Source organism: Passer domesticus, chromosome 12 (assembly GCF_036417665.1).
Source record: "Passer domesticus isolate bPasDom1 chromosome 12, bPasDom1.hap1, whole genome shotgun sequence".
NCBI classification, from domain to species: domain Eukaryota; kingdom Metazoa; phylum Chordata; class Aves; order Passeriformes; family Passeridae; genus Passer; species Passer domesticus.
In genome coordinates, this window is record NC_087485.1 from 7,889,941 (window position 1) to 7,905,476 (window position 15,536).

The 15,536-nt window shown below is 55.6% G+C and overlaps 3 protein-coding genes across 4 annotated transcripts in view; all 3 read right to left on the reverse strand.

Moving 5' to 3' along the window:
• The window catches only part of NUP93 (nucleoporin 93), a 75,454-nt gene extending 71,073 nt beyond the window's left edge, over positions 1-4,381 (reverse strand). The window contains exon 1 of one of the 2 annotated variants that reach the window (XM_064387279.1): positions 4,314-4,381. The gene's annotated coding sequence lies outside the window, so the exon portion shown is untranslated. Of the gene's footprint in view, positions 1-930; positions 4,278-4,313 lie in introns of those variants that run through there. The other variant, XM_064387278.1, reaches the window with a different exon arrangement.
• A 4,085-nt stretch (positions 4,382-8,466) lies between these two features.
• On the reverse strand, positions 8,467-9,634 carry LOC135279254 (metallothionein-2). Its single transcript, XM_064386464.1, has 3 exons — positions 9,385-9,634; positions 9,228-9,293; positions 8,467-8,710 (listed from the first exon to the last, which is right to left on the reverse strand). The coding sequence occupies exons 1-3, from the start codon at positions 9,413-9,415 to the stop codon at positions 8,616-8,618; spliced, it is 192 nt and encodes a 63-aa protein (XP_064242534.1). The 5' UTR covers positions 9,416-9,634; the 3' UTR covers positions 8,467-8,615.
• Positions 9,635-13,228: 3,594 nt separating this feature from the next.
• Positions 13,229-14,640, reverse strand: LOC135279239 (metallothionein-1). The gene is made up of 3 exons (XM_064386435.1): positions 14,471-14,640; positions 14,074-14,139; positions 13,229-13,500 (listed from the first exon to the last, which is right to left on the reverse strand). The coding sequence occupies exons 1-3, from the start codon at positions 14,499-14,501 to the stop codon at positions 13,406-13,408; spliced, it is 192 nt and encodes a 63-aa protein (XP_064242505.1). The 5' UTR covers positions 14,502-14,640; the 3' UTR covers positions 13,229-13,405.
• Positions 14,641-15,536: the final 896 nt, after the last annotated feature.

Sequence of the window (15,536 nt, forward strand, 5' to 3'; positions counted from 1 at the left end):
TGAAAGCACACGTGCTTGGGATCACTATGGAAAAAGACATGTAGCTACAACAGTGTCCACATTAACAAAATATGAAACCCAAAACCTCAATTTCACACACCAAATCATGGTTTGCAGCTAAACCAGCTACAAGCAATAAGCATCAGGCACCTCAGTAAAGCCACAGAACATGACAGAAATCTGTGGTGCTGAATGGTACTACAGAGATGGAAATCTTCAGCACAGTCCCTCTCTCACAGCTTTTGCACCCAAACCCAGAGGGCCTGGGATGAAATAAGAGAAACCAGATGTCAAGCATTAACTCCAACTGTTCGTCATTTACTCAAAAGTAAAATCAGTGAAGACTATCTGGTTCAATGAAACCCTCTAAAAAGAAAACAGGATTTTTTACAAATCAACAATAGCCTGCAATTCAAGTATTTCTTCATACTCCTCAATCATACCAAAGCAATTTTACAGTAGAATTTGAACATTCCTCACATTCACAGTCTCACCACCATTCCCAAGTACTACTACCAGCAGCAGTAGCAGCGCTTTCTTCTGTCTGGACAAATGATTTAAAAGCACTGCATGCTGATTCATTCAGACATATGCAGCTTGAGAGAGAAATCCTCCTGCCTGGGTGCCAGGACAAACCCTAACAGCAGCATCCAGGAACGGAGAATTTCACAAACACTCCCCACACACTCCAGGCAAGCTAGGGGAGAGAATGATTGTATTTACAATGACTTGTTAATCAGGTGAGATAGCAGAGACCGGATCTGTTTGAACAGATCAGCGTGCCACCCAGATGGAGTGGAACAGGGAGGAGGAGGGTGGAAATAAGCAGTTTCATGCCCTGCAATGCAGTACAGAACATCTTCCCAGTGTTTACTTGCAGTAACTCAGATGCACCCCTGCCAGGAACAGCCTCTGTTGGCAGACACTGACCAGAACAGCCACACTCCTGCACATTCAGAGACTGATGAGATCCTCCAGGAGCAGTGACTGTGAGAACACAGACATCAGCTTGATTTGATGTGATCTGGTTCACTTCCTCTTTTCATTACCAAGATAAACTGAGAGTGTAAGAAGCACCAACTTCTCAGACTGCTGAAACCAAAAGCACAAAAAAATCAGTGCTGCAGACCTGCACCCAAACCTGCACTTTTTACCTGCACACACCCTGTTAATACCATGTAAGGTCTGTCACATGTTTGCCTGTGTAGAACAATTGCAGCAACTCTGTGAGACTGAATCCAATTGAGTAAATATGGAATAAACTAGTTATTTTGGAGCAAGTTAAAGTACCTGTGATTATAACCAAGCACTGGAAGCAGCATCTCAAAACTCAGAGTCAACACTACGCAGCTTCTTCTAAATGACAGAATTCAGACATTTAGACTGAATATTCATATATTCGTAACAGCACAAACAACTTTGTCTCCACCCTGACAGAATTTACTGCATTCAAAAGTCTGCAGTCTGACTCTTCAGGCTGCTGGGCAAGATGGAAACTGCTTCCACAGCAACGAGCACAGTGATGGCAGATTTTCATGTCTGGCTGGGGCAGGAGCAACAACCAACACCTAAGAGAAAGAAAATACTTCAGAAATTTTATCAACTTCAGTGAAACCAGATTGACCTTGGGCTAAAAGCCAGGACTGAAAAAGCTCTTCTGTAAAACAACTTTGATGACTTATCAATAGAAGTTGCTGCATTAGACCACGATTCCATTAAACCCCAGTTTAATTTCCCCAACATTTAAAACCACACATAGGCACTACATATTGTACAAACTGACTAAGTTTAAGAAAACAAAGAAAACAGAGAAAACAAAAAAGATGACAGGTTTCTTAAATCTATTCAGACTGATTATAGTTGATTATTTCTTACCTAAAAACCACTAAAAACTCCTCAAGAGCACTACAATGCTATCTTAGGAAGAAAACTGTAGCTATTCTACTCCAAATACAACCATGATGAACATTTTACTGTACTTGATTCAGAAATACACAAAGCTGAAATACTCCAATGCATATGCAACTATCTGCTGTACTTCACACATTGACAGGGTTTGTGTCAACTAAACAATGAACGTTGAGAAACAGTAAAAAAAATATGTTTTTCCAGTGCTCTGGGAAAAAGAAAGGAAGATGTCACAGGAGAAGGAAAGCTTCACCCACTACATTCAGAGTAGCTGATGAAGCAAGAATTCCACAAGATGCAGAAAGATTCTTCAAAATGGGAAAGGAAAAGGAAGAAATCAAGTGTTGGCTTCTCAAAGAGGCTCCCACCTCAAAGTGCTCAAGAGACTCAAGTCTGATGAGTCAGGATCAGCTTCTTGTGGAAACAAAACACAAGAGCACAAGTAGCAAGAGCAAGCCAGCAATGCTTTGCTCCCTACAGCCAAGATCTGAGGTAAAAAGTGGGTTTTTGACAGGCTCCAAGCCTGGGCTGCTACAGAGAGTGGAGCAGTTTCTGTCTACCAAGCTAAACATGAATAAATAAAAGGTCCATTTAGCAGACCTGGGGAATTCTGTCTGAGCAGCAGCAATAACACCCAGCTCTCACATGGCACAAGCAGACATCCAGACACTTCAGAGAACAAGTCAGCAACGTAATCTCCGTGCTAGAGACAGGGGAAGTGATTAAGAAACACAGAGATGATAATCAAAGAGCAGGTGGACAATTGTACAACCCAAATATCTGCTGCACATTTTCAGCACACCATCCCCTGCCCATAAAACACAATAATGTTTACCAAACCTAACAGAGGGAAAGTTGCCACACCCTAACTACACTAAACCCAGATAAAATCACAACAGGCCACCTTAAAAATACCTAAAAGCTTCAAGCTATACTTGGCACCCCATCTGGTACAACAGCCTGCTCCCCCTGCAACAAAAGGCAGATGCAGGAAAATCCTGACTAGATCACACAACAACCTTTGAAACAAAACTATTGTTTCTTCTGCCACCGATCTATTAATGCTCCTCTGCCTCCTACAGAAAGGCTTTCAGTCCTGCATATTTTCTTCTTCATCTCATTTGTAGGTAGATATGCAAAAGTACAATCTTCTTATGGTCCCAGAGAGCCCTTATGTTGAACAAAAATGTTTTTTTTTTCAAAGTTTCAAAGGCAGTAACATTGGGTTACTGCACTGTAAGAAAGGACAAGGAAGGGCATGATACCTCTCTAGCCTGTTCATTATTTAAAGTGGACCTGAAGAGTAGGCATTTGAAGTGATTTCTACCAAAACACACTAGCACACATTTGTCAACACTTCCTTTTATCTGCCATAAATTCCTCATAATGGTCTCAAGTCCCCACTGCTCTGAATTAACTGACTCAGCTGGCAGTTTTGCCATACTACCAGGTTCCCTCTTTTCCAAACACTTAGCCTTTATTTTAAGCACTCAACTCAGCAGGGAAATCACTTGCACAGGGTGTCTGTCCCCAGACCAACACGACCAAATTGCAGAAGAGAAGCAGCCCTCCTCTGCACCTGCACTTTAATTCCAACCCTTCCACTCACTGTTCCTGAAGTCTTCCAGTATCTGAAGGGGTCCTACAGCAAAACCAGAGTGGGACTCTGTCAGCACTGTAGTGACAGGACAAGGTGTAACAGATAAACACCGAAAGAGGGGGAATTTAGGAAGGAATTCTTTACTGCGAGGGTGGTGAGGCTTGGCACACGTTGCCCTGGGAGGCTGTGACTGTCCCATCCCTGACAGTGCTCAGCACGCCGGGCTGGATAATGCCCTGAGCAACCTGGTCCAGCAGAAGGTATCCCTGCCCACGGCAGCAGGGGTGGAACTCGATAAGCTTTGAAGTCCCTTCCAGCCCCTTAACATTCTATGAATTCCTAGGAACCAACCAGCAAACCCGCGGTGGGGAGGAACAACCCCCACGCACAGAACTCGAAACAGAAGCACACACAAACAAACCCGATCTCCGGAAACCCTCCCGGACAACCAGCTTCTGCTTCCTGAGCACCAACACTGCACCTCGCTCAGGCATTAAACTCCCCTTCTACCGGCACAAAGCCCCGCTGTGAAGCACAGCGGGCTCCCCGCGCACCCACGGCCGCCGCCCCAGCGCGGGTTACGGACAGCAGCAGCTTCCGGGCAGCCCACGAGGCGGCCCGCGGCGCTCCCCGCCCGCCGCAGCGGCCTGCACGGGCCACGGGGGAAGCCATAGCGGGGGAGAGCTGCCGGGAGCTCCGGGTGCGGGGGGAAGCAGGCAGCGAGCACCGGAGGCGGGGAAGGAGCGGGGCAAAGAGGCGGAGGGACGCCGAACCCCGGCCCGCCCGCACGGCGCCCGCAGCTCACCTGCGCTCCGCGCCGCCCGCCGCGCCCGCCGTGCCCGCGCCGCGCACCCCCATTGGCTGCCCGCTCGCCCTGTCCCGCGCTCCCATTGGCCGAGCCGCCGCGCGTCCCGGCTTCCCGTGCTTCTATTGGCCGAGGCGCCGCGCTCCGCAGCGTGCCGGTTCCCGCCCCCTCGCGAGAACAACTTTATTGAGGCGCTCGGAGGGGGGCGCGGGCCGAAGGGGGGGCGGCTGCCTCCGGAGGCCGCGGGTTCGAGGCCGCGTCCCGCCTGCGGGCGCTGCGAGCGCCGCGCCGAAATCGGCGAAATTAGAGATATACAGACAGAAATAACGTGCATGGGGTTGTTCCCCTATTGCCCCTCTCCTTTCTCAGTAAGCGCTGACTCTTGCTGGCAAACCCCATCTGTGAGCTGATTCCGTGGGAGGTAAAATGAAGATAATGAATTCATGCCCATTTTGCCTCCTAAGACCAAATACACAACAAACAAACTCACAGCCAGCAGGTACTCACATCATCAATGTGTGTCAGAACACAATGGTGTTCTGAGGGTGTATAGGGGTTCACTGAGGATGTATTTGGGCACACACACGGTGGCCCTAAAACAGATACTGCCAATGACATGGGATTTGTTGGGCAAAATCTGGTAACTGGGAACTTCATGGACCCACAAGGCCACAGCCTGCTTGTGTAAGAGATGTTGTCTGGACCTTGCTACTGTTCCAAAACATTGCCCATCAAACCTTCAAAGCTCAACAGATTTTCCCATTAATACAGTCTCTATTTCCAAATTTTCCCATGTAAAAAAGCAGTTCCCAGGCCAGAGGCAGCGTGCCAGCGCTGTAGCCTCTGTACCAGCTGTAGCCTCTCCTAATTGTCAAGAGCACGCAGAGGGTCAGATGCCTTGGTGGGACGTTTGTCCTGGTGTGATGGGTGTCCTGATGGGATGGATGCCCTGGTAGGAAGGATGCCTTGGTGGGACGTTTGTCCCGGCGTGATGGGTGACCTCATGGGATGGGTGCCCTGGTAGGGTGGCCGTGCCACCCCAGCCCTCCCTGAGCCCTTCCAGGCTCCCGGGACGTCTTCCCGGAGCAGGGAGAGTCCAGGTCCGCCCGGAGACCGGGCAGGCAGGTGGCAGCAGATCCCTGCGGAAGGGCTCGGCGGCACCGGGAGCGGAGAGCCGGGAGAGCCGCTCCTGGCGCGGCACCCGGGTCCTCTGCACGGGGACAAGCGGTGCTGTCCCCTCTGGGGGTGCCCGTCCCTCTACACTGAGTGACAGAGCCCCTGTTCCCTTGCCCGGGGTCCCCTCTACACCAGACGCCTGTACCCTCCGCCCTGGGTGCCCATCCCACAAGCACAGCATCTCGTACCTGTGCCAGGGGTTTTAGACAGGTTATTAGTCAAAATGCATCACTGAAAGTGCTGTCAAGCACTGGAACATGCTGCTCGGGAAAGTAGGGGAGTCACCACCCCCGGAGCCACTTAAAAACATGTAGATGTGTCACTTGGTTTAGGGGTGGGCTTGGCAGTGCTGGGGTAGCAGCTGAGCTTGATGACCTTAGAGGGGTTTTCCGACCTTTCTAACAATTCCATGGCTCTGTATTTTCCCCTCGCGCTGGTACATTTTCCCTCTGTCCCGGGCGCACCTCCCCCGAGGGCAGGGCGTTATTTCCCCTGTGCACACGCGCCTGTCACCTCTGCTCCAGCTGTGTTTGCTCTCTGCGCTGGGTGCGCGTCCCCTCTGCACACAGCGCTCGTCCCCTCGGCACAGGACCGTGTCCCCTCTGCACACAGCGCTCGTCCCCTCGGCACAGGACCGTGTCCCCTCTGCACACAGCGCTTGTCCCCTCGGCACAGGACCGTGTCCCCTCCTGCCACGCGTGCACAGGGGGCTGGTCTCCTCTGCGCTCGGTGCATCGCTGCTCTGCACGGAGCCGCATCCTTTCTGCACGTGTCCCTCCTGCACATGGTGTGTGTCAGCCACGCGGGGGCACGGGCACCCATCATCCCCCCGGCATTCACGCACAGCCAGGAAAAGCGGAACTGAATGCAGTCCCATGGGCAGCTGCTCGTCCCGGAGTCACCCAGGACCCCCCTGCCCCGGCTCCCCTGGGTGCCATGGGGGGATCACGGTCACCTCAAACCACCTCGGCAAACTGAGCTGGACTTTTCCTGGCGGGGCTGGATAAAGCACATCTGCGACTTCTTGGATCAAGCAAAGGCTCCCTTCACCCTCCCACTACACAGAGCTGTCCAGAGGCCGAGAGCACTTCCTGCTTCACCAAAAAGTTCTTTTTTTAAAATAGAAAATACTCTTGAGGGGAGCAGAAAGCCCCCACCCACTTCACTGAGACCAGCTACAGACAAGGGCAGGCACTGGACACATCTCTGACCAGCTCATTCCGCTGGTCCTGTGGCTTTCCCTGCCCCAAATCCCTCCTGGGAGGCTGGAAAGGGCACCGAGGCTGAGGGTCTCTGCCAGACGGGCGTGCAGGCAGAGCCAGGAGCGGGCAGGGCAGGCTGGCAGCGGCAGGGTGCACAAGCGTGTGCCCAGTCCCACCCTGGCAGGCTGCTGGGAACGGGGAGCGGTTGATGCCCGGGGCACTTCCTGCGAGGGGAAGCCCCATCCGCGCCGGGCTTTGTTTTGGGGCAGGATGGGGCCCTGGCCCCGGGGGCTCAGTCCGCAGCCCCCCCGCTACAGTGGCCGGGGTCGCAGCCCTGTTTCATCTGGCTCCAGCAGCAGAGCCATGCCAGTCTTCTTTTCCAGCAAAGCGTCTTCCCATGGGATTGTTTTTTAAATGTATTTAGGGCAGGGCAGACCCTTAAAACCCGTTTCCAGCACTACACCTCTGTTGCAACAAGCAGTGCTGGGAGGCTGCTTAGGCAAAGACACACTGATGCAATAAGGCAGCACATTTAAAAGGCAAATGTGTGCTGAGCTAGGTGTTGCTTTTCTCACTGGCAAAGTTGGGTGCTGAGCAGTCTGGGCTCCCCCTGCAAAGCCAGGTGCTGAAGCTGGGCAGACTTTGGGGAAAGGGTGAGTCTGGATCATCCTGGATGCCTGAAACATCCCTGGGAACTGCTATTGCCATGCTCCCACTGTGCAGATACCCCACCTTGTGCCACCCAGCCTAGCAGAAAGGACTATATGGGTACATGGGTACCCAAGTGACCAATTTTGCTGTTTTTTATGTATCTTGTCCCTGGTGCCTTGTGACCAAGGGTTGCAGGAGATTTTCCTGCCAGGCAGAGCTGTCCCATTGCCCTAAAAGGCGCAAAGTGCGTGAGGGCAACATGGCTGGGAACTTTCATCTGTGGTGGGGCACACCCAGGAGACGTGTATGGGCAGGCAGGTGCCTAAAAAGTGACTCTTCCATTTGGCAGAGACTTTCGGAAGCAAAACACATCCCATGCATCTTCCCACTGCTCTCCCTCCCCCATCCCAGCAGCCACCCCAAATCCAGGCAGCCAAGCACTGCATTCATGGTCATTGCAGCTTTAAGTAAGATGCTTCCCAAAAACGAGCTGGAAAAAAGTGCTTGGAGTTTTTGCCCACAGCAGGAGCCAGGCACTGTAGCTGCAGGTATTTGGCATAGGGAGGCTGCAGGGAAAGTGTCCCTTTGGGGATGGATCTGCTCTGCAATGGATTGGGGTTTGCAAAGCATGAACTCTTGAAGAAGGGAGGTTTGTCCTCACTAGAATGTGTCCAAGTGCTCTCCAGCAGCAGCTCAGGGCAGGCATCCTGCCAGCACACATCCCTCTCCCACCCACCATGCTTGCTCCCACAAGATCTTTCACCCCAAGGAAGCCCCTAACATGGTGCAGAGGCACCTGCCAAGGAAAGCCTGGAGGGGACTAGAGTCCCTCCTTCCACTGTTTGCCCACACCTCTGGGTGTGTGACCTGTTCCCCCTGGGAGACCAGCACCTTAAAGATGCCCACACCAGCCCCCGTAGGATGTAGGATGAGGTCCATCCAGTGCCCTGTGAAGCTCCTTTTCTCCTTCAAGGAACGTGCAGAGCCAACTTAAGGGAGGACATGGGGATGTTTCTCAGCAGGCCTCTCCCACCTCGCAGCAACAATTTGACAATTCCCATACATGTGTCCGAAGTGGCGAAAATGCTCAGCCTCCAACCCATCCCCACAGCAGCACTCGTACCTCCAGATAAACTCCTTTATTTCTATCCAGTTTCACCACTGGTACAGAAAATACAAAACAAGAAAAACAAAAACAAAAAAATAGGCTTTTCTGTGCCCCCCACCCCCCATCCCCGAAGCGTGCCGACTATTTACAGGCAGAGGCAGAGGCTCAGTGGCAGCAGCTGCACTTGCTGCTGGTCGGCTCCTTGCACACGCAGCCCTTGGCGCAGTTGCTGCAGCTCGCAGGACAGCAGGAGCAGCAACCTGGGGGGGACACAAGAGTTAGGAGGTAGGTGGAAGGGACTGGGGCTCTGTGAGGCAGGGGGACCCGACGGGAGAGTGGGAAACACCACCTCTGCATGAGCAGGTCTGATGATCCCAATGGGTTGGAGTTGCCCATGAGGGTCCTACAGGGCAGGGGCCCCCAGAGGAGAGAGTGTGTGTGCATTGCAATGGGCCAGGGGAAGAGGGAAGGATCCCATGAGGGTCCTACAGGGCAAGAGAGGGAGTGATGGGGTCTCCATACAGGGTCTGACATGGAAAGAGGGGCTGTCTACAGGGTAAGAGTTGAGAGGTGCCCAATGGGTCCGACAGAGCAAGAAACAGCTCCCTTGTGGAACAGGAAGGTGTCCGTGGAGTCCCACAGGGCAAGGAGAGGTTCCCCTACGGAGCAGGGAGGTACAAGAAGTTTCCCAATGGAGCAGAGAGGATGTCCCACAGGGCAGTGGCAGCTCCCTCCAAAACCAAGGCCGGGTGTCCCCTCCCCGAGCCCCGCACTCACTCTTGCGGCAGCTCCGGCAGCGGCAGTTCTTGCACTTGCAGGACCCGGCGCAGGAGCAGGAGTCACCTGGAGAGCGAGGCAAGGAGAGCGGGATCAGCCAGGAGCCGGGCAGCCGGGAGTCCGGCGGGAGGCAGCCGGGGCAGGACGGGGCACTTACCGGCGGCACACGTGCAGTCCTGGGGGTCCATGGCTCGGCTGGGTTTAGCTCAGTCTGGCTCGGCTCGGTTCGGCTCGGTCCGGCGGGGCAGGCAGCGGTGCAGAGCAGCGCCGGCCGCCCGCTATTTATGGGGCAGGACGCGGGGCGGTGCTGGCGCTGCGCACGGTGCCGCGGGGCGGCCGGCGCCGGGCCGTGCTCACCGGGGGCGGTGCCGTGCCGTGCCGTGCCGTGCTCACCCCGGGGCCGTGCTCACCGGGGGCGGTGCCGTGCCGTGCCGTGCTCACCCCGGGGCCGTGCTCACCGGGGGCGGTGCCGTGCTCACCCGGGGCCGTGCTCACCGGGGGCGGTGCCGTGCCGTGCCGTGCTCACCCCGGGGCCGTGCTCACCCCGGGGCTATGCTCGCCCTCGGGCCGTGCTCACCGGGGGCGGTGCTGTGCCGTGCCGTGCCGTGCCGTGCCGTGCTCACTGTCGGGCAGTGCGCACCCCGGGGCCGTGCTGTGCTCGCCGGGGGCCGTGCCCTACCCCGGGGCCGTGCTCACGGGGGGCGGTGCTGGCCGCGGAGCCGTGCCCACCGCGGGGCCGTGCCGTGCCGTGCCGTGCTTACCCGGGTCACGGACCTGCCCCCCATCCCCGCTCCCAGCCGGGGTGTCCCACCTGCACCCCCCTCCCCCGCAGGGTGCCGCGCTCCGGGGCACCGAGACGCTGGGATGCGCGGGGTGCGGGGGTGCAGCCCTGGCACGGCGCTGCCACCGCGTCCTGCCCGCTCGGGACAGCCCCGTGCGTCCAGAGCTTGGTGCAGCCGTGCCCCCCACTCAGGGCTGGCTGTGCCCTGCACGGGGCTGTCCCCGAGGATGAGACTGTTTCAGCACCCACCGCAGAGTGGCACGGCCCTGGGCAGCCCCCATGGGGCTGGAGTTCCCCTCCCAGCAGGGGTGAATCATGGAACACCCTGAGCTGGAAGAAACCCGCCAGGATCTTCGTATGCAGCTCCTGAACTTGAGCAGGAAAACTCCAAAAAGTGTGCCATGTCCCTGAGTGTGCTGTCCAAAAACTTCCCAAACCTGGTTTGTGCAGTGACTGCTTCCTTGGTGACTCTGTTCCAGGGCCCAACTACCTTCTGGGTAAAGGATATTTTCCTCATACCCCATCTAAACCTCCCTTGACAGAGTTTCATGCACTTCCCTCGGGTGAGCATGGTAGCTTGGCATTGCCAGCTAAGAGCTGCTGGGAATCACTTTCTCATCCCTCTGAGTTTTCCACCTTGTCACAGGGTTTATGTGCCAACAGGCTTCCACCACCTTGACGTGCCCGTGGCCAGTTCAACACCCAGCGTGGCAAGCAGTGGCTGGGCCAGGGCCAGGCTGTCCCCATGCCTGCACCCCCTGCTCTCGGTGGTGTCACAGATGCGGCAAGCCTGGGCTCAGAGCTGGTGCTGTAGATGGCTCCATCCCCTGGAGCCTGGGCCAGCGGGCTCTAGGACCAGCAGAGGTTCAGTGACCCGGGTGGTTGTGCCAGGGGACGGCTCGTGCTTGTTTGCAAAGGCACGGAGTTGTTTTTTTCCTGGCAGCGTTTGCCAGCAGCAGCGAGGCGAAGCCAGCAGGCATTGCACACGCCACTGGCTGACGGGAAGGAGGAGAGGTGGAATAACCGAGCACGTGTGGTGTCACTGCACATAAACACGGGTTGAGAATTAACTTCCCTCCCTCCCGGACAGCCCCGGCGCAGTGCTTCGGGAATGTGCTGCCCCCGCGGGCTCTGCTGCGCCCGCGGCTGAGGAAGAGAGAGCCCTGACCTGCCAAAATGGGATCGGGCACCCCTGCACGGGTGACTGTGCCGGGCCAAAGCTGCCGGGAAAGCAGGGGAGTTCCCAGATTGCTAGGAATCCTGCATGTCATACATGGAGGGGCTGTGCTGAATCCTGGGACACGTTGTCCTGGGCCCACGTCACTGTGAGCCGGAAAAGGCAGCACAGCATCCCCACAGAACTGTGTGTGAAGCTGTGATGGGAAAAGAGCCTGGAAAATGCCTGATTACCCAATCTGAGCATTTCCACTACATAGTGAGGTCATCCCACAAGCAGAACAGGGAGGAATGAATGAGTATGCCCCGAGCCACGGGCTTGCTGAAAGGTCATGCCAGACATCAGTGGTGAGAGGAGAGCTCAGAGGGGTCTCCTGTATTATGGCTGGTATTCCTATTTCCCAGGGCATGGAGTAGTTAAACCAAATCTGTTCCCATGTAAGAGAGTGCCATGTCCAACTCTGATTTTATAACAAACATAAAGTGAGCAGCAGAGATGCAGCTGCCGAGCACTGGTCTCAGGGCTCAGAGTTGGGATGCTGGGACCTCTGTCTGCCCACTCCTGCCCCCTCTCCCCCCAGCACTTCCCCTGAAGGCAGGGGCACCATCTGACAGCTGCTGTCCATCATACTGCCATGGGGCACGGGGATGGGCACAGCACAGAGCCGTGGGACAGACCACTGCAAACCCCAGCAAAGCCAGACTGATTCTGTGAGCTTTGCTGGTTAAACCAGATGTTTGGTGATAAATCCCATTAGCAGCCTCTCATTCACTCTTGTTGTGAGCTTACCAATGATGTTTTTGTATGGTTGGCACTTACATCTCTCTGGGTTGGAAGGAATAAAGATAACCCTGCTCTTTGCAGTGTGGAGTTTAGTGTGATTGCTCCACGCCTGCCACATCCTGCCCTGCCTAAATTCAGCTGACATAGGAGTGGCCTTTGCACCTGCCAGAAGTGTGGGGTGATGGTGACATCTCAGGGGATACCCTGAGGGAGGAGCCCTCCTGGAGCAAAGGGGTGTCCCCTAGGGATTGGCACCCTGAGCAGCCCGTGGGCAGGGGTGCTGTGCTGTAGGTTGTGCCAAATCCCTGGCTGAGTCCTGGCAGTGGTGGCTGGGTGGGTCAGGAAAGGTTTTTAACCTAAAATGTGACCATGAACGGCTGCATTTGAGGAATGTGGGGACAGGCAGAGCCTGTCATGTTCCTGGGAAGCAGCAGGGTGGCATGGGGCACCTGGGGTGCAGCGTTCTGGCAGCAGCAGGGCTGTGCTTGGGCAGGGTGAGCATCACACCCTGACATGGGCATCACGGACATCACATCCCATTGTTGGCTTTGCACCCTGGCACAGGCATCCATCCCACTGTGGGCATTCCACCCCATCACAGGCATTGCACCCCATCACATCCCATCACTGGAATCCTGGTTTGGGCATTGCAAACCACAGTGGGCACCACTCTCTGGTTTGGGCATCACGTCCCATCACAGGCACTGAGCCGTATTGCAGGCAGTGCACCCTGTTGTGGGGATCACACCCCATTGTGTGCACTGCAGCCCACGGTGGAGAACCAGGTCACCTGAGGCTCCCCAGGGGCACCCAGCCAGACTGGCACAGTGGCAGGGGGATAAGCAATGTGGTTCTACCAGCCAGTTCAACTAAACTGCCAGGAGGAAAACTAAACCTGTTTCTCTGCCACCCCACCTGCCATGGAAACATTCCCCCTGGAAATGGGCAGGGCTGGGGTGTTATTACAGTGAAAGCTTTTAATAACGAGCTGCTCATTAGCCCCGAGCATCTCTGGTTGGAGGAGACAGCATGGGATTTGCCCCTGGGTAACAAGAGGGTGGTGGGGGTGGGAAAATTCCCTTGTTGTGTAGGGAAAGTGTTAAAACAAGAATCAGAACTACTGGTAAGGAGAGCAGAGCCAAGACTAGAAGACAGGAGCAAAAATAAGACACAGGCTCTTTGCCATGACCTCCCACACGCACTGTCCTCCCGCTCCCCAGGGAAACTGCCGCACCCAACAGAAGTGCCAAGCTCCTCATGGACCTTTATATACATACCACTTTATTTAGGTAGCTTATTACATGTCAAAGTGACAAACACTAAAGAAATCTGAACACATATATATAAAAAAAAAAAGACAACCAACATACACAATAAGGTTATTCTTCTTTGGCCCCCCGGATGTGCATCACCCCCAGATGTGCAGCCAGGGGTCCCCTATTTGCAGCAGCTGCACTTGGCGGAGGGGGGCCCCTTGCAGACGCAGCCCTGGGCACACTTGGCACATCCAGCTGGGCAGCAGGAGCAGCAGCCTGTGGGAGAGACAAAAAAAAAAAAAATCAAGGACATTCTCAGGAAGTCAGGCTGGGGCTCGGGGGAGTCTCACTGTTTTGGAGACCTCCCATGTATTCATGTTGTTCCCTTTTAGCAGCATCCCCATTCTTGGCAGTGTCTTCCAGGGTGTTTGTGCAGCCAGGGCTGGCACTGGAGAGGCAGGGGGAGAGTGTGGTACTCCCAGGGGTTCACCAGGATTCCCTCAGTCCCTGTCTTTGAAACCCTCATGGCACACGGCTCTGCTGTGGGTGGCAGCATCAGGAGCACCCAGAAGAAATCCCAGCGCCGGTTTCCTCCCCAGCATCCCCTTGTGCTGAGCCTGAGGTGCTATTGAGGGGAATGCTCAGGCTTAGGTGGTACTGAGTGACTTGTATTGCCTGGAGAGGGGGTGGGATTCACACTGTGCTCCTTTGGGGGGCAAAAAACCTTATGTGAGGAATAACCTTGCCACTGACAATGCTAAGACTGATTTGATTCAGTGCATATGTGTAGTGAAAACCCCCTGAGTGTTTCTGCTCCCCCCGCCCCGGGGGCTCAGGGATCTCTCTTACCTTTTTTGCACGATGTGCATTTGCAGTTTTTGCATTTACAGTTGTCCCCGCAGGTGCAGGTGCCACCTAAAACATGGAGAAAAGGAGAAAAAGAGGTTGAGAAGAGGTGGTGGGAGGGGACACCAACAACCCAGAGATCCGCGGGGAACAGCACTGCCTGCCCTCCGAGCATCCACTGATGCTTCATCCTCGCTCAGAGAGGTCACGGCATTCCCAGCCGCTTTCCAGTGAGATGCTCCCAGTGTGCCACCGCAGTGCTGGGAGAGGACTTCAGCTGCTGGCCCAGCCCGTAGGGGACAGACCGTGGGGAATGGCGGAGGGGAGCGGCGGGCGGAGTGTCGGGGATCCCGCTGGGATGCTGGGGCTGCCCCCGGCATGGAAGGAAACGCTGCCTTACCTGTGGCACAAGGGCAATCCTGGGAGTCCATGTCTGGCTGGGCTGGGTGCCTGCTGTCGGACGCGTTGGGCGACGGGAAGGAGCTTTGGCAGCGCTCGCAGCCGCCTCCTATTTATCCTTGGGCAGCCGAGAGCGAGTGCAAAACCTCCGCCCCTGCAGCCTGCGCACGGCTCGGCTCGGCTCGGCCCGGCTGCTGCCCCGGGCGCTGCTGATTCACTGCCGGGCGGCGCAGCGTGACCTGCGGCTCCCGGGCAGCAGGGAGGGCTGGGGGGTGACCGCCCCTCTCTGCTGAGGTGTTGAGGGGTGCAGAGAACGGGCAGATCTCATCACACAGATGACGCCTGTCTCAGGAGTGTTGCTGCTGGGGGCTGAGGGGGTGCACCCAGGGAGCCCCCACAGTCCAGCCCTTGACCGATTGATTGATTGATTGATTGATTAATGCCAAAATCAATCTGCCAATCTGACTTGGGAGATACATTATTCCAGGAAGTGCCACTACGGCTGGGAAATCTCAGTCCCCTCCTCTCAGAGCTGGCACAGTGGGGTGATGGGGAGCTGGCATCATGAGGTGGCAGGGATTCAGTCCCTGTTTGAGACCCTGTCCTCTGGTTCCTACACCCTCCCTGCAAGCAGGAGCAGCAACAAGCTGGACTGGCCTGGCCAGAGCCTGCCATGCCCTCCCAGTGCCCCAGGACAGTGGCACCCACGTCCCCTTGGCGCCGTGCATGGCACCTCGGGGCCCTGTCTCCTTCCCAGCTGGGGTGCTCCATCCCACTGTTCTGAATTAATTTCCGTGTGTCATTAACTGGGTGTGCAGGGGAGGAGGGTGGCATCACCCTGGTCAACTCCTCCAGCGGGTTTTACCCACCCACTCGAAAGCACAGTTATAGTTTGGAGTGGAAGGCAAAAAAAATTATGCTTGCTGAGATTTTTGGTGTCTGCTTCATGTGCAGGAGGCATTGTCAGCTGTGGAGCATCCTTCCTCACCATTCCTGTGTTTCTGTGTGCTCCATGGTGTCAGTGATACCCCATCCCAGCTGCCCCTTGCTCTGAGACTCCTTTGCCT

What these genes read in the sequence shown, in the direction of transcription:
- LOC135279239 (XM_064386435.1), bottom strand. Translation starts at nt 14,501, where the DNA reads ATGGACTCCCAGGATTGCCCTTGTGCCACAG. An exon ending in GGATTGCCCTTGTGCCACAG is followed by an intron (nt 14,140 to 14,470) that starts GTAAGGCAGCGT and finishes TCCATGTTTTAG; the next exon opens with GTGGCACCTGCACCTGCGGG. An exon ending in ATGCACATCGTGCAAAAAAG is followed by an intron (nt 13,501 to 14,073) that starts GTAAGAGAGATC and finishes TCTCTCCCACAG; the next exon opens with GCTGCTGCTCCTGCTGCCCA.
- LOC135279254 (XM_064386464.1), bottom strand. Translation starts at nt 9,415, where the DNA reads ATGGACCCCCAGGACTGCACGTGTGCCGCCG. An exon ending in GGACTGCACGTGTGCCGCCG is followed by an intron (nt 9,294 to 9,384) that starts GTAAGTGCCCCG and finishes CTCGCTCTCCAG; the next exon opens with GTGACTCCTGCTCCTGCGCC. An exon ending in CTGCCGGAGCTGCCGCAAGA is followed by an intron (nt 8,711 to 9,227) that starts GTGAGTGCGGGG and finishes TGTCCCCCCCAG; the next exon opens with GTTGCTGCTCCTGCTGTCCT.